The sequence below is a fragment of the Vipera berus genome (genome assembly GCF_964194415.1).
Source record: "Vipera berus genome assembly, chromosome: 1".
Taxonomy (NCBI): domain Eukaryota; kingdom Metazoa; phylum Chordata; class Lepidosauria; order Squamata; family Viperidae; genus Vipera; species Vipera berus.
This window is the reverse complement of record NC_138202.1, coordinates 64,940,893-64,963,326: the sequence shown is the minus strand read 5'-3', so window position 1 is coordinate 64,963,326 and position 22,434 is coordinate 64,940,893. Positions and strand designations below refer to the sequence as shown.

The 22,434-nt window shown below is 37.0% G+C and overlaps 1 protein-coding gene across 1 annotated transcript in view; it reads right to left on the bottom strand.

Moving 5' to 3' along the window:
* Positions 1-22,434, bottom strand: part of RYR3 (ryanodine receptor 3) — a gene marked incomplete at both ends in the record, with an annotated part of 301,173 nt that overhangs the window by 42,962 nt on the left and 235,777 nt on the right. Inside the window, 9 exon segments of the mRNA XM_081324758.1 lie at positions 118-217; positions 793-858; positions 3,347-3,398; positions 4,189-4,295; positions 6,306-6,402; positions 11,923-12,035; positions 12,695-12,826; positions 13,795-13,854; positions 15,253-15,423. Of these exon segments, the coding sequence (XP_081180884.1) occupies positions 118-217; positions 793-858; positions 3,347-3,398; positions 4,189-4,295; positions 6,306-6,402; positions 11,923-12,035; positions 12,695-12,826; positions 13,795-13,854; positions 15,253-15,423 (898 nt within the window).

Below are 22,434 nucleotides of genomic sequence, written 5' to 3'. Positions count from 1 at the left end.
GGAATTTATTACAACCTGTTTAATGACCGACTGACTCTCTTTCCAAGATAGAATGAAATATATACATGCAAATCAACAAATAAATATCAAATAATCATTCCATTTTTACTGCATTACCTTTGCTGGCACTGATCATCTGCAATACCGTTTCAGCAGCTCCACGTTCATGGAGTCGGGATTGCTGATAGAGGGTTTTCTGCTTTTCCATTTCTTTTTCCTGAATGCCAGAATACAGATACATGCTAACGTATTATGGTGTCTCCATAAGTACAGGGGGGAAAAAACTGTAAGACTTTGAAAACAATAAACTTTTTAAAAGAATCTTTCACAAACCTATTAAAACACATATTAAAAGAATAAATTAGCCATGGTAATCACTCTAATGCGGCAACGTTTGTTAAGGGCTTATTTTTAAAATAATTTCCATAACAGATTTTTATAAAATGTTCTACCTACAATTGACACAGTAATAGGCATGGGATAAATAGGCATGGGATAAAAGAAAAATTTAAATGTGAAAAGAACAGTAAGCAACATTTGTTTTGGTTTTTTTAGTTTTTTTTTTTAATACGGAACAAAAGACAGAAATTAAGGTGAAAAGAAGAAAGAAAAAATTAAGTAGAAAGAAATATAGACACGATCGGCAAAAACCTAAAAAATAACCATGACTATGTATAATATTATGTTAACTTGTGAAGTTTGAATAAAATGGGCACCCTATCTCAAATGACTATAGCATTTATAATAACTATATAAATTACAAAACATCTAATTTTAAAGGAAACAACTAACTTCAAACGTCTTCTCCTTTTCTTCTTCTTCTTCCTCCTCATTATTATCCTGTCCACTCTGACAGCTCTTCTCTCATTAGAAGAAAAAAAAAAACACAAACAGGCTCAGATAATGAATAAGCAGAAACAAGTCAAATACATTTTAAACCACAGTTTATAAGCAGAGGATTGATGATTTCATGGATGGATTTGCAAATTAATGTCTCAAAGTCCAAGATAATTGTGTTTCAAAAAGAAAATGATGCAAAAATACGAACAGAGCAAGTGGATAAATGTACATACTTTAGTGGAATGTTTACTAAATAGGGGGAAATGATGAATAAGGCTGAAAGATTTGAATGTTGAAAGAAGCAAACAGCACATCGTCTTTTCGTATGTTTTCACATATTTACATCTGGTCATGATTTTGTTCAGAGTTGAGTGTTTTTGAATAAACAAAGAAGAAAGAGTTGGGTAGGGATATCTATGTGTGACAAAGATGTACAGTAAGAAGGGAAATTAAGATCCCATAATACTCCACCCGCTCACTGGTTTAGGTATGTGGATGATACTTGGGTCAAGATCAAAACACAGGAATTGGAAGCATTAACTGAATATATCAACACGGTGGACAAATACATCACGTGAAGATGTTAAGGAAAATAATCTAGCCTTCCTGGTCTGTGCTTTACACATTAAGGAAGACAGAAAACCCACTCACGTGGATCAATATTTACATTTTGATTCACACCACCCACTGGAGCACAAAATGGGAGTTATCAGAACTCTACACCACAGAGCTGAAGGCCTGCCTACCAGCAAAGAAGGAAAAGAAAAAGAAATAAAACACATCAAGGAAGCCCTCAGAACATGTGGCTATCCCACATGGACCTTCATCAAATCTCAAAAAAGACCTAGCAGGAGCATCTCCATAACAGACAAAGAAAACAATAAATGAAACGACGTAGTCATTCTATATGTTGCAGGAATATGGGAAAAGCTCAGGAGGATCTTCAAACAACACAACATACATGCACACTTCAAACCTAAGAGTACACTAAGGCAGGAGCCTGTCCACCCCAAGGATAAAACACCCAGACACAAACTGAGCAACGTGGTATATGCAGTACAATGCAGTGAGCCATGTGCAGATGTGTACATTGGTGAAATGAAACAACAACTTCATAAACGTATGGCACTACACAGGAGAACAAACCCATCAGGACAAGAATCGGTGGTCCATCTGCATTTAAAAGACAAAGGCCGCTCTTTCTAAGAGAGCGAAGTCCACATTTTGGACAGAGAGGACCACTGGTTTGAAAGAGGGGTCAAAGAGGCAATCTATGTCAAAACTGAACAGCCCTCTCTCAACAGAGGAGGAGGGATCTGACATCATCTATCTCCAGTCTACAACACAGTCCTTTCAGCAGTTCCAAGAAGGCTCCACACCCATTTGCACTACTCAGGTGACTCTGAAGACACAAATAAGCCTTCAGGTAACTTTAAATGACTCATTAAAAGAATGCAAATGAACAGCTGTCTGCAAGGACTATAAATCCTTTCATTCCCCACCATCCATTCAGAGCTGAAGAAGCTTCTTGGATGAGAAGCAAAACTTATTCAAAGAAAAACAAGAAAGTCCAGTTACCTCATGAAAAAGCACCTTTGGGATCCTACAATATTCTAAATCTCTACATTTAGGAGAAACTTTAAATTGACAAGATCAAGAGCCAGATTCATCAACATGAGGGCAACTGTTGAAGAATTCTTTAATGAAGATTTTTTTTATTTTTTTATTTTAATTCCATTTATATCCCGCCCTTCTCCGAAGACTCAGGGCGGCTTACAAGCTTAGCAGTAGCCTTCATTCTATGTATATGCCTGCTTATTAGGGCTTTCACACACACACCCCAAGCGGCATTATTACAAAGTCAGCTTAATTGCCCCCAACAATCTGGGTCCTCATTTTACCTACCTCGGAAGGATGGAAGGCTGAGTCAACCTTGAGCCTGGTGGGATGCGAACCTGCAATAATTGCAGGCAGCTGGTGTTACTTAAGGAGGCATTAGCCCACTGCTCCACCAAGGCTCTTTTATCAAATTTTAGTTTGGTCTTTATTTTTCAGCAGTAAATACTAATGGACCAGAAAATCTCAAGCTGCAGATTAGACTGGGAAATAAAAGATGTCCCTGAACAAGGCAGCGATAATCACCTTCTATATATTTCACTGCTGTGAAAGCTACAAATATCTCCATGAAAACACTATGAAATCCAGCTCAACTCAAAAGTAATTTTATCTTTTATTACTAGGAATACTTCTTCCTCCAAAATTTGCTGTTGGGTAGTTTTACCTCTTTCTTTACCTTGTTTTTTCTATTTATGTTTGATGGTTTGCTGATACAATCATTTAAATAGATGGATTAGTAACATCATTAACAGAATCTATTAGTAACAATAAAATGGCAATAACAAATAGAAAATGCTGAATATTATTTTAAGATTTCAGATGTACCTGAAAAAGCAGAGATGGCATTCTAAAAATAAATTGTTTTTAGGTATACATTTAAATTACTCACCTTTGCCATCATTGCTGAATATGCAGTGTACAAAGGATCGTTTTCTAGTTTGCTGTAGAAAAGTATGAAATAAATAAATAAATTTATTCCTGGAAAGGCTTTACAAGTTACTGAATTGAAGTTCCAGGATTTATTAAAGCAGGGAAAGTTTTCATCTTGTTACAGCCCCATGACACATGATATGATCTTATAAGCTTATAGGTGTAGATTCCCTATCAGATTCTTTATTAAAACACATTTACCAAGTGCTTTTACAACTGAAAAATATATCTATCTACCTCACATGAGAATGCTTTTTTTCCTATTGTGCCTTGGAAATGGTTACAAAGATTCCAGCCATAGCTTTCCTACCCAGCAGATAATTATCTCTGATCGTATCAAATACAAAATCAGTTCCTACAATAACAGAAAACTTTCATTAATTCTAAATGTTTTATTGTTGTGTTAAAAGGATTTTGGGAAACTTGCAAGTGCAATCCAAAAAAGATATATGTATTCAACTTTTAACATTATCTTTCTTTCTGCTCCTTAATCTTTAAGATTAAGGCTGCATTAAATAGCACGGTATCCCCTTTGCCTTAAAAAATAAATAAATCCAGGAAACATTGTAAAATGACCATGTGAACAGATGCCATGTCCAACTTAGTATTTCTCGGTATCTTTAAAAATAAAGATGTTTTGATATGTTGTATGCATCACCATCTTGTAATTGCTTACTAGTTATTCCTTGCCATTTCTTTCGTCAAATTCATTGTATGTCGTTATTTTTAATGTTGTTCTTTATAAAATTGGGTAGCATAAGAAAGGCAGGAAGGAAAGCAGGGAAGTAAGAAGTTAGTTACCTTCTTTCAGTGAGAGCACTCCGACTGAAATGAAGAATAATCTGGTGTAGAGGATCTGGATGTTTTTCATCCTCTTCTTCCTCCTCTTCAGTTGTTTTGGGTGGAGTCTGTGCAAACATCGCATTGGAATTTTATACATAAAAAGTATGTAACAGCAGAGAGAAAAAATAAATGGGATAACTATCATTTCCATATTTTAATATTTTATATTTTCATACTGATATTTTAGCTGAAAGATTCAATTACGCAACACCTTTTCTTATAAAAAAAATCAGTGTTTTAATAGCAAAATGTTCACACATTTAATTCCCTTTGGATTGATTTGTGTTTACTTATAAATAAAATTGTATAGGATCACACAACCAGAATCTGTAATGGACAAATCTTGAGCCTAATTAAAAATCAGACTTTTTTTTTTCTAGAAACAGATCTAGTTTATTACCTGAAGTGAGATTTGGTTTGCCTGATTATCTAGATTCTTCTAGACCTGCTCACTATAGGTCAGCACGTCATGTGTATTTTGCGACTTTAGCCCCATAAGGTAGATCAGAGTAAGAAACCAATGCCATAAAGACCGGTGCTACTTTTATTCTACACCTAAAGTAATAGAATTTTGCAAATCTGAATGTGCTTTCCCCTTCCCTCACTTCATTTTTGTGTAAACCAGGAAGGGGCAGGTCTGAAATGTTTAAGAAATTTGTGTCTTGGAATAGGCTCAAGCTGTGAGTGCTTGATCATTGTCTTGGTGGCAGCTCATTCTCCTGTCCTTCATGAACATTCCCTATGTTCACTACACTTTAGAGTATTCATGCTTGCCTCTGCAACAAAGATTGGAAACTGCTGTATTAACACCATCAAATCATCTGGAATTGGTAACAAAGGAAGCAATTCATATCTGCGATTGGCATTCTTCTCTCTTACCCTGGGAATTAGAGTTCTTTCAGTTTGAATGGCTATGTTCAAGACATAGTATATATCGGATAAATAAAGCCCACTTTTTTTCCTTCCTTCCTTCCTTCCTTCCTTCCTTCCTTCCTTCCTTCCTTCCTTCCTTCCTTCCTTCCTTCCTTCCTTTCCTTCCTCCTTCCTTCGCATGCCCTTGACCAAATTTTTATGTATATCTGCTTAATCACAACAGAACACAATTGTATAATCTCCATCATAGGAAATTCAATATGTTTTACAACAAATTAACAATATCAAAGCAAACTCTCTAAAGAGAGCTAGGTGTAGTTATATGCCATTTACCAGCTATACACCTCCCTGCAATAATATTCTCAACTAAATATTACCATCTGATGAATGGGAATAGTAATCGGATTATTGTGTTGATGGGGTAAGAGATGTTTTCGTTGCTAAGTTACCATATGATTCCTTGTTCCTTATGCTGCAATGGACTAGCACAGAAGCAGTTTAGAAAATTCTCACTTTGTCTTTCTCAGAGATTTCCACAATTTTATATTAAAAAAGTAATAGCTATATTTAAGTGAGGAATCTGTCCATCGGTTCAATACATTTAAGTTAAAAAAAGGAACCTTTGCCCTTTAAAAATAGTATCAAAGATTATCGAAGAGATCTACTTGTGCAGGGATCATCTTCTTAAAAACATTGAGAGAACACTGAGAAACCCAGAAGTATAAATGTGTGATCTGCCACCTTCTGTGAAGCGTAATTGAAAGAGACATGGTAATTCTCGACCTAATACCGATGTAGAATTAGCTTATGTCAGGTTAGTTGAAATACTGCATCATTGTGCAAATGCATTTTAAGGAACGTAAAGACATTAACTCATAAATCTATTAGTCTCTTCTACACTGTCGGATGTTGCTGCCTTGCAAAGTAAATATTATAATTGGCAAGTAGGGTGAACTTATCGTTTCACATACAGAAAGTCATAGTTCTATAAATCACTGCTTAATTAATTAGTTTAAAAAGAAAACAGTTAAAATTAGTTTCAGTCCAAATATATACTGTAACAAAATAAAGATTTGATACACTGTTCATACCATGGTATAAAATGTGGTTGGGCCGCTCAGGATGGTACCGTATATATGAAAGTGTTTATAGGTATAAGCAAGAAGACATTGTGGACGTAGCCCAATTATATCTGTACTTACAGCCAAATCCTGAACTAGTCTCTCCTCAAAGGAATATTCTTCTGTTTCTATCCAGTATTTCTGATAACCATGAAGGAACAGGTTAATAGAACGGTGCCTAGGAGTAGGGGTGAAAATGAAATCCAGAAGGGAAGCAGAATAAAATAAAAAAGCTTAGAAAGTTACCAACTAGTAAAGCCTATAGATTCTGTACAATTCAATTCAAAAATTATTAAAATTAAAGAATGTTAAGCAAAATTTAAATAACATAGATGACAAGTATTGTTTTAATAAGCTGTACCAGATAGATACCTGTATCAAAACATGAAAAGAAGGCTAGTGATATGCTCATATTTTACTGAACACTTTAGAATTCAGTTTCCTATAGATGAAAGCCCTTGGTTTTCTATTCTTTTCAATCAAGACAGTTAGGGGGAAAACATACTTTGATGCAATTCTAAATTGACTCCTTACCACTATGCTGTCCACTGAATGCAAATGAACTGAAAACATGAACTATCAATTTCACACCTTTATTGAGTATTTTACTTTAGGATTACTTTTTTTTAATATAACCAGTTTAAAACATGAGTCTAATTATGCTATTTCTTTATACTTTGTCTGATTATGATGTTCTTATCAATATGGTTTACCATCCGCTTCTCTTATAAATTTAAGCCAAGATTTTTAAACTGTGGTTTCTCTAAAATGCAATAATTGTTTGATTCGTACCTTATGTTATTCCATAATTAATAAGTCTGCACAGCATGGAATTCTTTCTATGTAGGTCTTTAGTACAGTGCCCAATGTAGGAATCTTCATACCATGTCGGCACATATTGTCTACTGTTTACAAGCTCCCATAGTCAGAAAATTCCTCCTTATTTCAAGTTTATATAAATCTCCCTCTATAAAGTTTCCACTCATTGGTTTGTTTCTTTACCCTCAGATACTATGGAGAATATAGCCACGCAATCTGCTCTGTGACATCGTTAAAATATTGGAAGGCCACAATCATGCCCCCTTTAGAGTTCACTTTATTTAAACCAAGTTCCTTTAACTATAGGTAGTCCTCAACTTACAACCATTCATTTAACTACCATTCAGAGTTACAAGTGTTGTAACTTAAGCACTAAAAATAAAAGCGATCTGTAACCAGTCCTCATACTTGAAATCTTCACAGCATCTCCAAAGTCATATGATCAAAATTTAGGCACTTGGCAACTGGCATGTATTTACAACGGTTGCAGCATCTCTGCGATTGCATTTGCAAACTTCCCAGGTGGCTTTCAACAAGCAAAAATCAGTGGAGGAAACCAGATTCGCTTAATCAATGCATGCTTAACAATTGCAGTGATTTGCTTGACAACCATGGTGAAAAAGGTTGTAAAATCAGGTGCAACTCACTTATCAACTGCCTCTTTTAGCAACGGTTACTCCAGTGCCAACAGTTCTGGAGACTATAAATGGGCATGTATTCTGGATGTGATCTGGTCAGTGTGGTATAGAGCTTCTTGGGATCCTACCATTACACCTCTGTTGATGCAGCCTAAAACTACATTGATTCTTTTGGCAGCTACAGCACACTACTGGCTCACCTATGGTCTCTTAGGACATTCAGATCTATCTTGCAAGCACTACTACTGAGACAAGAATCTTACATATGAGCATCTTGTTTTACTGCCTAAGTGCAGAAAAATACATTTCTTACCACTGAACATTTCATTAAATAGCGCCCAACATTCATATTAATTAAATCCTTTTGATCTTTGAACCTATTTAGTAATTCCCCCCCCCAGCTTGGTGCCATGTACACATTTTATGAGCATCCCATCTAGTTATTGAGAGTCATGTAGCATACAAATTTAAATGTTGTTGTTGATGGTGGTGGTGATGATGATGATGATGGCAACTAAGGTTATTCAGTCAACTGAATCCATCTGGAAGTGGAACCATCCATCCCACATTATTTCAGTTTGTCTAGGACAGGGATGTCAAACTCAATTTCATTGAGGGCTGCATCAGCATTGCAGTTGCCCTCAGGGAGCCAGATGGGTGTGGCCTGGGTGGGCGTTACCTACTGGGTGGGTGTGGCTAGAGTGTGTATGGCCTACTGAGAGGGCATGGCCAGCTCTACATCATTCGCATCAAGGGTGCCTATGGGGGCCTGGGCAGGAGTGGGACAGATCTAAGGGTCTCTGGCAGATGGGACTGGGGCAAGTGGCAAGGCAGTGGGGGCCGTTCCCTCACTGTTTCCAGGATGGCTTTGCGGGCCACATGAAACCACTTTGCGGGCCGGATCCGGCCCCCGGGCCTTGTGTTTGACATGTCTGGTCTAGGAGGACTCTGTATTCTACTTTATCAAAAGCATTACTGAAGTCTAAACATCCGCTTGCTTCATTAACCTAGCCATATTGTCAAAGCAAGCAATCAGATTTGTTTGGCATGATGTCTTTTTTAACAAATGCATGCTGGTAGAAACCATGTGAAGCTGTAATATTATGTTTGAAGCTGGGCAGTGATTATGGCAGGATTATCCATGCTGAATTTCAAACCCACAAAATATTCTCCCCACCTTCTTCAATTCAAACCCAGTACTGAAATAATTGTTCCAGTTTTAGAGTAAAAGTAATTTGTTGCAGTGGAGTTACTTAGAATTATGGTTATATGACCTTCAAATCATAATATTAATCACAGTTTGGGGTTCCAACAACTACTAAACTGTGGTTAATGAAAAAGGAGGTGGAATTTTCCAATAGCTCCCTGGAAATTATGTAATTATGAAAGATTATAGAAGTTTGTAACGTAGCTAATTGCTACTGGTATAATGTTATACTTCAATAAATGTGCAGTTAATTTAATAGCAGTTAGTTTAATATGGGTAAACCAGAATGTTGTATTTCATTGCTGAGTGCAGTGAAAACTCACTCTCCCCCCCAATATTCAGTCAGACTTTCTATAATCTCTTTAAATATAAGACGATGGAGAATTTTTGTTTTTTCTTAAAGAAGAATAATGTCACTTTCCTTCCATTCCACATTCCTTCCATTCTTTACTGCTATGTGGAAGGAAGGAAGGAAGGAAGGAAGGAAGGAAGGAAGGAAGGAAGGAAGGAAGGAAGGAAGGAAGGAAGGAGATTTTTTTAACAAAAGACAAAAATAAAGTTGTTGAGAATGACTGTTTCCCTCTTTTCATGTTAAAAGCCTTTCAAAGAGCAGACAAAAAGCTGCTTGGATTGTCAGGCATTGGATTTCACAGACGTCTTCTTCCCCTTGCAGTGGAGATGTCTCCAATTAACAAAAGACAGCTGAGTAGGGGAAGGCATTCCTTTCATGAATTTCTGTTATGCTAAGGGCTCTTTTGATCCCTACCTGACTTGGAGTGACTAAATCTCCCTCATATATCAACCTCAATTATTCATTATTTTATTATGCACTGCTGAAATGGGCAACATATCAATTTGATAAAGAAATTTTAAAAAGAATAAAGCCAGAGGGAGAGGACAAAAGACCACAACACAGAAAGCTTGCTTCTGCAGATATGCTTATCTTCTCTTATTTCCCAACCCAACTGTTATGTATTAGGCTTAAAGGAACACCTAAAGCATTTGTATAAGAGTCACCACCAGGAGGAGTTGAACTGTAACTGTTTTGGCGGGAAGCAGTTTCGGCGGGAAACAGAGGTTCAATCCGATTGGTTGGCTGTGTATATATAAAGAGTGCAGGTAACCCCTATTCCCCAGTTCGGTCACTTCCACCTAATAAAGAACTGTTATGCTGTATTCATCAGCCTCGCGTCCTTCCTACTCTCCAGAACCCACTACACAATACCAACTATGTATAATTTGATATGAAGAATTACGTTACTTAGTAACTTAAGATAATTACTATGCATATGTACTAGAAAATAGTCTCACTAAGTTTATTACAAATGTAGCTGTTAGAAACTAAAAGGACCTAAATGGCAGGAGAAATTCCAAATTGTGAAGAACATTGAATTTTCAGTCAAGAAGATCATGCAATTATATCTGAAAGGGCTGCCCTCCTCCAAAACTCCTAGTGTGTAGGAGTGGAGTATAAAACAAATCTTCAGATTTTTCAAAATTAATTATCACATTTTGAATTCCCATTTGTTTCAAATAAGTTACAAGTTAAAAAAAAAGGAAAATGCCAGAAACTTAGATTTGCATATAAGAAGCATGTTGGTAATTGTTTTCAAAGAATGCTAATTGCATAGCATATGCAGACAATCATGGTTATTCAAAATAAAATATCCAGTAAACTCTTCAAAGAACCTCGGGAACAATACATCTTTACAAAGCTGCATATGTGGGAGAGAGAAAATCTCCCCACAACAATGTTAAGCCTTCTTCCGCTCTTCTTCCACCGCCTCTCCTATTCTCCTGATGCCAAAAACATACATAGCTAGTTTTGTGCATGTTCTGTAGCATCTGTAAAATTATTTTGTTTGTTTGATTCATGGATGTAGTTTCCATTGCAAGCAAAGGCACTGACTGCTACCTAAGTGAGTGCTGAATGAAAGAGATGAAAGGTTGGAACTGACAAATGTTGGTGAAGCTATGTATCTCTATGAACTTTGAACATACAATTGATATACGTTAGAAAGTAATGTTGTTTTTTAATTTTGTACCAAATCCTTAAATGAGTGGTTAATTGCATGGAAAAGATACTATATTTAAATATACAGTTCTTTTTTCCATGTTCCCAGTCTAGATTGGAGTGGGTTCGATTTATGTATCTGGGAGAAGATCTCCCAAAACACTGAATAACTAGGTAATTCACATAATAAAGCTCAACTCAGTTGTTTTAATGTACAGTAATCCGACGTTTCTCTAAAACACATTTTTTTTAAAAAAAATTCCATTTATATCCCGACCTTCTCCGAAGACTCAGGGCGGCTTACAAGCTTAGCAGTAGCCTTCATTCTATGTATATGCCTGCTTATTAGGGCTTTCACACAGACCCCAAGCAGCATTATTACAAAGTCAGCTTAATTGCCCCCAACAATCTGGGTCCTCATTTTACATACCTCGGAAGGATGGAAGGCTGAGTCAACCTTGAGCCTGGTGGGATGCGAACCTGCACTAATTGCAGGCAGCTGGTGTTACTTAAGGAGGCATTAGCCCACTGCTCCACCAAGGTTAAAAATGATGGAACTTTACCAAAGGCCATTGATGCTAATTTGCAAGACCCTGAAAACATTTGATAATGATAGAAGTAATGAATAGTGTGGGTGACTTCAAGTCATTTGACTCCTGGCAACTAACTGGACTATCCTTGCAGTTTATCTGGCAAGATTTCAGAAGTGGTTTGCCATTTCCTCCTTCCTAGGGCTGAGAGAGAATGACAGGCTCAGAGTTGCCCGGAGTTGCTATATAGATGAGATGGGTGGCATAGAAATTTAATCAATCAATCAATCAATCAATCAATCAATCAATCAATCAATCCATTCATGCCCAGAAAGACTGTAAGAGGGACTTGAAAAGGGTATGCTGAGTCTTCAAGCCATTATCTCTAGTTCATACCTTCCCACTGCAGAATCAGATGATCATTATGCTTTTCAACAATGCAGGCAGTACTCAGAAATAGCCTATATAAACATTTTTTAAAAATATGTACCTGGGCAGATTATACAGTGGTGCCATCCTGAAACAAGCTACAACAGCTCTTTTACGTTGTTTAGACAAGAGTTTGTGCCAAACTGCTTTCTTTGATCTTAATGGTTGCTCAACCTATGGACATGATGAATAAAGATATTTTAACTGATTCTCACCTGGTCCAATGACACAAAAAATAACATTTATATTATATGATATGTTAACATTTCTTGCCTCCCCAATTAAAAGTAGAATTTTCACTGGAAATTTCAAAAAACTAATTTTTGACAGTCAGAAAATGGAAATCTCATTTGGAAATCTTATGACAGTCAGAAAATGGAAATATCATTAGGTTTGGTGGTTTCCTAAAATTTTAACTATTCCTCAAGAAAATCTTTAAATCATTTTAATATTATGGTATGGGGGGGTATATGGAAGCTTGTAGCTTGATTGTCAATCCCTGCATTAGACCGTAACTGTTGTATAAAAATAATAATGTTTTATGTTTTAACTTTCGATCACCTTATAATCACTTTGCAAATATGCCTCGCACGCTATCAAGGACTGGTGTTAGTATGCGAACATCCATTCTCCCTGCTCTGTCTCAACATCCTACTTACTCCTCCAGAAACATCCCTAAGGGCTACAGAATTTGCCTGGATATAAAATGCTCAGCCCAGTCCAGCCCAGCTATTTTCATTGTTCAGGATCTGTCTCTAGAGTTCCTATTTACTCTATTAACCATGGATATACAACCCATATGTCTCACTTTTAAACACAAAGTATTTTTTTACCTGTTCCAGATAATAGACAGCTGCTGAGATCCTTTGCACACGTTCAATAGTTTTCTCAGGATCAGTAGGTTCATCGGTTTTCAAGACATCTTTGTAGAGATTCAACTGCCATTTCACAGCCGGGTCGTCTGACTACACGTCAAAAAATATGACCCACTCTTAGGAATATTTAATATTAAAATGCATAGGACACTTCTTTGAATAAAATTTATCACCATTTTTTTTGCACCACTCTACTGAAGCAAGCGGGGAAAGCTAGATGCTTATTGCTAGGAGGAATGAGTAAGAAAATGTGATATTTCTAAATGATAATGCAATGATACATTACAAAATCAAAGGCAGGAAGACACTGCAGAGCTCTATTGTATTATGAGTATACAATTTTAGGATTTTGCAGACTGTACCCAGACAATCTCCAGTCCCTCCTTGAGGGAGATGGGAGATCTAGAAACACAAAATATAATGAAATATAAATAAATAAAATATCTTTTTTTCCTGGACACTGCCTACCTTGGTCCAATAGGATTCTTATTAAAGGTCTCTTCCCATCTATGGTACTAGGGAGGAATTCTCTTACCCTACTTACCAGCTTGTTTTTAGTTTTTCCCCTTGTAGTAAAATTAAAGGAAAGAAACTTTTTTGTGCTTGTCTTAAAAACTGTTATACAATTAGTGAATTCTGGAGGAAATTAGCTGTAGTATAAATATATTTCTTTTCTGTGCCACACTTATCCTGTCTGTGACTCAACATTAACATTACCTGCCAGTGGAAAATTGGGGAAATTTGTAATCAGCGTGTTGGGAATACTATCTTGGTATACTTTATGGCCACACTATTTGGTTCAGTAAATTTCCAGTAAGCTCTTTAGCTAGCTACAAGTTTTGCTATCTATAAGTGACATACTTATTCCCTGGCATGACGCCAGAGCTGGTAAAAGATGAACCACACCATCTGGAAATCAACATGTTGCTTATTAATTTATTTCTTCATAAAAATATAACTCAGCTATAGGATTTACTCTATTAAATGATGAAATATATTAACATGCTTTTTGATCTCAGAAATATATTTAACTGACTTTTTGACACTTTGAATATTACCTTTTCCTGCAAATGCAAGTTATTGCGTAAATGTTCTTTAACTTCTTCTTCAGTGTCTTTCTGCAGATAAATAAAGACATATTGATCTGGGTCCTCTTAAATATATTTTGACCAATAATAATACAGAACACAACCTATTAGGATATGGTTGCATACTCTATATAAAAAAAAATTAAGAGAGCAAAGTTTTGTAGTAAGAAACCTCCTGTACCTATGTGTCCTTCTGTAGTTTAAAGTTCAATAATACACAAATATTCAGTGTGTTTGCTAGGTTTTGAAATGTTTTAAAAATATTTGTGAGATAATCTGAGTATCTGAATAAGAGGATACTTTTCATAACACCAGGAGAAAAGATTATAGGTAGCTAGGTAGGTAGGTAGGTAGGAAGGTATGCAGGCAGGCAGGCAGGCAGGCAGGCAGGCAGACAGACAGATGCATCCAGTTTTGGTCACCACAATATAAAAAAGATGTTGAGACTCTAGAAAGGGTACAGAGAAGAGCAACAAAGATGATTGGGGGACTGGAGGCTAAAACATATAGGGAACGGTTGCTGGAATTGGGTATGTGTAGTTTAACGAAGAGAAGAGTGAGGGGTGACATGATAGCAGTGTTCCAATATCTCAGGGGCTGCCACAGAGAAGAGGGAGTCAAGCTATTCTCCAAAGCACCTGAAAGCAGGACAAGAAGCAATGGATGGAAACTAGTCAAGGAGAGAAGCAACCTAGAACTAAGGAGAAACTTCCTGACAGTTAGAACAATTAACCAGTGGAACAACCTGCCTCCAGAAGTGGTGAATGCTTCAACACTGGAAGTTTTTAAGAAGAGACTGAACAGCCATTTGCCTGAAATGGTATAGGGTTTCCTGCCTGCACAGGGGGTTGGACTAGATGACCTCCAAGGTCCCTTCCAGCATCATCATCATCATCATCATCATCATCATCATCATCATTATTATTATTATTATTATTATTATTATTATTATTATTATTATTATATAAAATGTCTCAGATTTTGGATATACTAAATGGACACTGGCAAATCAAATCCTCCTCCATCCCTCTAATAAGCCTTTCTTAACTTTATTTGTTTGATAATTTCCAGGCTTTGTATCTTTCTAGAGGTGTATGGTATTCATATATGAAGACTGCAAAAATGCTTCAAACCCATCATGAGAATCCTTGTTATACATATTTGCAGCTCCTTAAAGGAGCGTTTCTTGAATTCAGGCTCAAGGAAACACTTAGTTTTAAGTGTTAAGGAATTATTACAGAGTTTGGCAACACCTGAACAAGTATTTCCCTAAGAATCAAAAGTTGTGGTGTCTTGAAAGAGCTGTCAACAAGCTGAGTGTACCAACATCAGATCTGAATTACCTTTGTCCCTTTCAGATTCAAATACTTCATGTCTTTATTTGAAACCTTACAGCTTATAATAAATAATAGCAAATTGTTGACTTACCCAGCTGTACCTGGACTTAGCAAGAGAAATTAGCTCTTGATCTCCAGGGGTACACATGTTCAACCCAATGGGGAGCATTTTTTTAAGTGCAGCTACAATCAGAGAAGTCTGTATTGAATATAAATCCCCTCTATGTTTTGCTTTTTTTCGTTCTTGATCATGACCTCCAGACTGCAAAAAAGAGACATATAAAATGCAAAGGGTCGTTATTTCCTTCATACTAAAATAATTATTGTTCTAATTATGCAACTAAATTCAGATATTTATATTAGATCTTAAAGCAAAATCCTTTTGAATGGGAAAACCAAAGTGAACCAAGAGACTATCTTAGTGGCATTTTATAACAAAAGTAATTTAGAAATGGAAATTTTCAAATATCTTTGCAATTTTCAAGGAAATAAATACCTCTAATTTTTGAGTATGTATATATTGATATAACACACACACAGAAAAACAACATTTGAAATGGATAAAGAATGATAACCATTTATAATTCTGAGGGTTTCAGTGTTTGAGATATGTGCCCATACAACATCTAACAAATGCAAAGTGTGAGTTCTACAAAATTGGACAGCTGTAAGCAAGCACACTAGAAAACTATTTTGCTGTAAAATCATTGTCAAATTATCTGATTACATTGTCAACAGCTTTAATCACCTGATGCATATAGAGAATGGGCCTTTGGGAAAAGACATTAAATAGGGTAGGGTTAGGGTTAGGGTTAAGGTTAGCGTTACATTTAACTTCTTCATGATGCAGGCAGTGTACAGTGTCACTGGGAAAAAAACTTTTTAAACTAAGGCAGGAAATCAAAGCTCTGGGCAACAGTATTACAGTTTATCATTAACAAAATGATACTAGGTAAAGGTAAAGGTTCCCCTGCACATGCGTGCTAATCATTTCCGACTCTAGGGTCCGGTGCTCATCTCCGTTTCAAAGCCGAAGAGCCAGCGCTTGTCCGAGGACGTCTCCATGGTCATGTGGCTGGCATGACTAGACACCAAAGGCGCACGGAACGCTGTTACCTTTCCACCGTAGTGGTCCCTATTTTTCTACTTGCATTTTACGTGCTTTCGAACTGCTAGGTTGGCAGAAGCCGGGACGAGTAACAGGCGCTCACTCTGCTATGCGGCACTCGGGATTTGACCCGCCAAACTGCTGACCTTCTGATCGACAAGCTCAGCAATCTAACCCACTGAGCCACTGAGTCCCTAAAATGATACTAGGGATATATTAAAACTAAGCAGCTACAAATGTTATCTTTTTTGAATCCCATGCATAATAAAGATGAACAATGATTCTGATGAGAATTGAACCACATGCATGAATTCAAGACTGGGCTCAGATAATGTATCTACTACAATTAGCAACTCTTTTCTATTAATTCACCATGTCTTCTCCTTCTGCAAAGGAGATTTGAAGGCTCAGGGCCTTACACTGTACTCTACACTGATGTATTAATAATGATTAATTTCCACATAATTCCTATTAAAACAGAAAAGAATGCTCAGGGCAGTCACATATTTTGTAAATTGTTGCTAAGCTCTCCTTTTAATAGAATACTGTAATATATAAATTTATATTAATTCCTTTATTTTTGGCAGTTCAGTGGGAACCAAAATATTATGCAATGGCTTTCTTCAAGGACACACCATTGCAACACTTTGCCTTAAAGCTTTGTTTGTTTGCCTTCAAAAAGTTTTTTTTTATAATAGCAGTGAATTTAATGACATTGTTACTTGACTTTCAGAGCAGACAAACAAATGTCACAATTTATCACAGGACTCAATGGCGTCACTATTCTCTTAGGCAGGAGAATATCTGACACAACTTCCCCCCCTTCCCCCCCAATAAAGGAATCTTTTGAGTTTGTGTGTCCATAAATCTCAGTCTCTTTGTCTGTCCACCTATCCATTCTGTCTCTGCCACCAAGTTCCAGTTCTTCTAAAAGGAAACCTTTACTGACAATTATCAAAACAGTCATAATAAATAATGAAACCTTTCTTAAGAGCATCCATTCATTTTTGTTATATGCTGATTGACAATGGGCTTAGTTCTTCACTTTCTTCTATTCGTTATCCCATAGATGAATTAGGCATGTATGTACAGTACTTTGCTCTTTATAAATGAAGGAGAAAAAAATGGGAATGGGAAACCAAATCTTCTACATCCCAAATCTTCCCATCCATCATTGAGACAGGACTCTGTTCATCTGAAATGATTATGGCCTTCAGGTTTTGAGAAGCAAATGAAGAATAATTGTGTCCTGTGCAAGTAGCTCATTGCTTCCTGCAAAGTTGGACTCACAGCATCAGTCTGATTCTACTGCCAAATGCTGTGAAATTGACAATTGCACTGAATTTTTTTGCACTTAAGTTCTCTAAAGTTACAAAATAGCAGCATCAACTAAATCATAAAATGTTTGGTATGATTACTCATTTAGAGAATGTATGATAAAGGGAATTGGCTTGAATGATAAAATATTGTGAAAGTCTGGAGTTGAAGTAAGTAAGAGTGCTATACAATGGAAATAAATGCATGGAAATTAATGGAATGTTTAACAAATGGTTCAGTATCGAAGAGTAAATAAGACACATGTGATGTCTTTGTAGTTAAATAGTATTATGGTAGTATTATGTAGTATTATGGATAAATTTGTGGTGACATTAGAAGTCTATTGACTAGGAATGCAGATGACGCCATACTGTTCACCAAGAACCTGAATGATTAGCTTCATTGTAAACCAAAGTAGATTTGTCTGGAAAAATGGTGTGAAGAAAAGCATAAATAGCAGAAACCTATTTATTTAGATCAAATAAATGAAATTGGTTGAATATTGACTAAACACAGGAAGATGGGGAAAATTTAAATCTATAAATTCTTGAAAGAAAATGGGTATTCTGTTGCAAGGAATGAAAAAATATGGCTGTGTTTTGCAAACTTTGTTAGATGAAAGGGAGAGCTGAATGTATCAGAAGAAACATAAAAATAAGGGGACTCTGTGTCTGGGTGTTTGTGTCCGTGTTAAAACAAAAACAGGAAGGGAAAAGAAGAAAATTGTTATGCAATTAATGTAGATGAAATACAAAAGTGAGTGACCAGTATATTGTGGTGATATGACCTAGATTAGAAAATCGTAGATGGAAGTGATTAAATTCCTAAGAAGAGAAAGGTGTTACAAATGTGTTATAAAGTTGGAAGAAAACTAAAAAAAACCCATAGTGAATGGTGCTAATCTAACTAGATATAGGTACATTTTGTTTTCTTTCATATCTTTCCTTCGATTTCTTTTTCTTACGATTTCTGATGTTTTTCTGCATTTTCTACAATGTGGCTTACCATAAATAGGAATATTGAGTTGAGATACGTGTGGGTGTGAAGAGCTACTGAATCTATCTACACCTACTCATCCACTTATGAAGCTATGTTATATTATATTTAAGGTACTCTAAAATACATAAAGGATACTGGGAAGACACATTTTTAAAAGTTCAAATACTAGCTCTTGTCTTCAATTCAGTAACAGGTTTTGAAATAATAAATGGAAATGACTTCTGGAGCTGTCATGTGTTCTGTGATTTTTTCCAGATTGGGTGAAGATTTCTCAAATGGGTTGCTATTGCTATTGCTGCTGCTGATGTCTCTCAGTTACCAGTTCTTTGTGGCACGTACAAAAGGCCCCAAGTCACAAATGGGCTTATAGGCATTGATCTGGTTCATTAAACCTGGATCATCTCAGGGATACCAATGTCCTTACCTGTGCCTTCTTTGATGCCTACCAGACTCCCTGGCCCACGTAATTTATTTTACTGTGTGCCTTTTTTAAAAAAACCAGATAGGAATATGACATGATACAAAGCAACACTCCTATGTATGGTCTATATTCTCACAAGGCTGACAGGTCCATTATAGAAGGTGTATCACTCCACAGGCTAGCTGGCAACTCTACACATAGATTAAGATTATTAAATCAGAAAATTAGCTGTTTCTGTGCTTAGGCATGCATTGGCCTCCTAAGAGAAGGACAGTATTTCTCTAATTGAGCTTGAACTCATGCCCTCTGTCCTGAAAACTTTTAGAGAATTGGAAACAGTAAAGTTTTCAGAGAAAGTATATGAAAATACATTAAGGATCTTTCACTCAATTTTATTGCTTTATTTTTGCTCCCATTCTATGTCCTTCTTTCTCTTTGTTTCCTCAGTTTGTTTACAAGTTAATGATTAACATATTTAGCATAAAAATCTCAGCCTCGTGGGCGGACTTCCGGTGGCTGCGCGGCGCCGGAGACAGCCTTCCCGGGCTGCCCGCGGCTCAGCTGAGTAATTTTCACCCGAAACAGCGTCGATCAGCTGTTCGGGTGAATTTGAAGCCCCCTCCTCGGGAGAAGAGGAGGGGGTGAGGCCCCAGGTAGGGGTTGAGTTCTCCGGGGCCGCCTGAGCTTGTAGCTTGGGCGGCTGAAGGATCGAACTCCCCCGTAGCCTGGGTGGCTCCCAGCTGGTCAGCGTCTCTGCTCCGGATTTCTTGGAGCAGAGCCAGGCGTTTGCGACCACCCCTGCCTGAAGGAAGGACTATGGAATAAAAGGAGCAGGCAGAGCGGTACAAGAGGAAAAGATGAAGAGGATTATTATATTTTACTCTCGAGCTTGATGGACTTTTTTAAACTTAAAGTGAAAGTGCGTCACAAGTGAAACTAAAAGATGGCGGCTAAACCTCCCTCAAAAACTCTTCGGAGTGCTGGAACTTCTCCGACGCAACAATCATCATTGCAGGCGTTGCATCCTCCTGATGTATTGACACCGAAGGATCTACAAGATGCTCTTGAAAAACATGCCCAGGTAATTCTGGAATCAATGGGAGATAAATTTGCACGGATGGAGGAGAAATTGGAGAAATTGGAGGAGAGAATGGAAGAGAGGATGGAACAGAAGTTTAGTGTGATGAAGGTAGACATTTTGTCTTCAGTGTATAAAGTGGCTGAATGTGTGGAAGATCTGGAGGAAAAAGTGGAAGATTTGACTCAAAAGAATGCCATATTAGAAGCAAAAGTATTGGAGAATGAAGATTTAAGAGATAAAATGGACAGAGAATTGAGTCTTGCTCAATATTATCAGATGCAGTTTGCTGTTAGAATCAGAGGCTTAAAAGAGAATATTAAGGAAGATCTAAAGCAGCTGATTTCGGAGGCTCTGGAAGTGGTATTGAATCAGCCAGCATCTGAAATAAAGGGAGGCATGGATAAAGTGTTTCGTGTGAATTCATGGATTGCTAGACAGAGAAAGCTGCCTAGAGATGTGGTGGTTTATTTTGTAAAGAGGGAAATTAGAGATGAAGTTATACAAGCTGCCTATGATTCTAAAGTTGTGATTGCTGATCAAGAAGTTTTGGTTCTAAAAGAAATTCCTCCAAAGATTTTAAGGAGAAGGAAGGATTTTACATTTCTTGTGCAAGAGCTCAAACAACGAGATATAAGGTTCAGATGGGAGATCCCAGTTGGGTTGATGGTGATGCATGAAGGTAAAAGGTACCGTCTGGCTACTGTGATGCAGGCGCGTGATTTTTACAATAACGTTTTAAAAGCAACCCCATTATTACTTTTGGAAGCTGCAAAGAGATTTGGAGAAGGAGAACACCAAGAGGCTGAAGATGGACAGACAGAGGAGAACGGTGCTGGAGGAGATCAAGCTACAACTTCTTTGGATGATCCTAGAGAGAAGAGGGTGACGCGTGCTGCTTTAAAACGATTAAAAAATAAATAAAAGAAAAAGATCAGCAGAAGTCTATGGAATTTCCACAACGTACTTATAGCCAAGCAGTGGGAGGAGCATGGCCTAAAAAAGATAGTCCTATCAAAGCAGCGCTTCAAGAGCTTTGGGATGATATGCATGACAACTAAATTTTCAACTTGGAACGTTAATGGACTAAATTCACCACAGAAGAGGAAGAAAGTTTTTCAATATTTAAAATAATTCAAGATAGATGTTATATGTTTGCAAGAAAGGTATATTAGGGTTGTGGATCAAAAGTATTTACTGAACTCAAGGTTGGGTACGCGATTTGTTGCTTCTGTAATGAATAAGGAAAATGGAGTGGTTGTTTATGTTAAAAGTGCTTTAACAGCAGACTTAATTGAAGCAGATAAGCATGGAAGATACGTTATGATAGAGCTGCTGCTAGAAGGCAAAAAGACGCTTTTAGTTGGATTATATGCTCATAATCAACAACAAGCTGACTTTTTTAGTTTACTTTATACAAAGCTTACCCAGTTGGATTATAAATCTGTTATTTTTATGGGGGATTGGAATGGTGTTTTGGATGTACAGATGGACAAGGCTGGAGCTTCTAAGCGCGTCCCAAGTCATGCTAGACTGCCTAAATCCTTTTTTTTGAAATGAAGATTTTATATTAATAGTGTTTATAGTTATTCTATATGAGCTAGAGAGTGATAGATTTTAGAGTTTACGGTTGTTAGCATGTGGTTGTTTATGATTCTTTTTTTTGTTTTTTATACCTTGTACTTAGCTCTGGGAAGTCGGGGGGGAGGGGGGGAGGGGTAAGGAGGGAGGGATAGGGGAGGGGTAGGGGGGGTTGTTAAAGATAAAATGTATGATAAAACTTTTTAATAAAAAAAAAAATCTCAGCCTCGTGGAAATTAATGCAGTAACTCATTTCCTCAATTCCTTACTTTGTTCCTTTTATTGAATTAAAAATCCTTTAATCTTTACGATTTCAGTGCTGGGTTTTGAAATAGCACCACATGCTCCAAAATCACTTTGGCCTGGTAATTCTGGTTAAAAAGAAAAAAGTGGAGACATTTATTTAAAAGCTACATTTTGGAGAAGGCAAATCTCCCAAAACTTGGGTTGAAACTAAACATTAAGAAAACCAAGATCATGGCATCTGGCCCTCTCAATTCCTGGCAAATAGATGGGGAAGAAATGGAGGTAGTGACAGATTTTATTTTCCTGGGCTCCAGGATCACTGCAGATGGGGACTGTAGCCAAGAAATTAAAAGACGCTTGCTCCTCGGGAGGAAAGGAATGGCAAATCTAGACAGCACACTAAAAAGCAGAGACATCACCCTGTCAACAAAAGTGCGTATAGTCAAGGCTATGGTCTTCCCAGTTGTAATGTATGGCAGTGAAAGCTGGACCATAAGAAAGGCTGAGCGCCAAAGAATTGAAG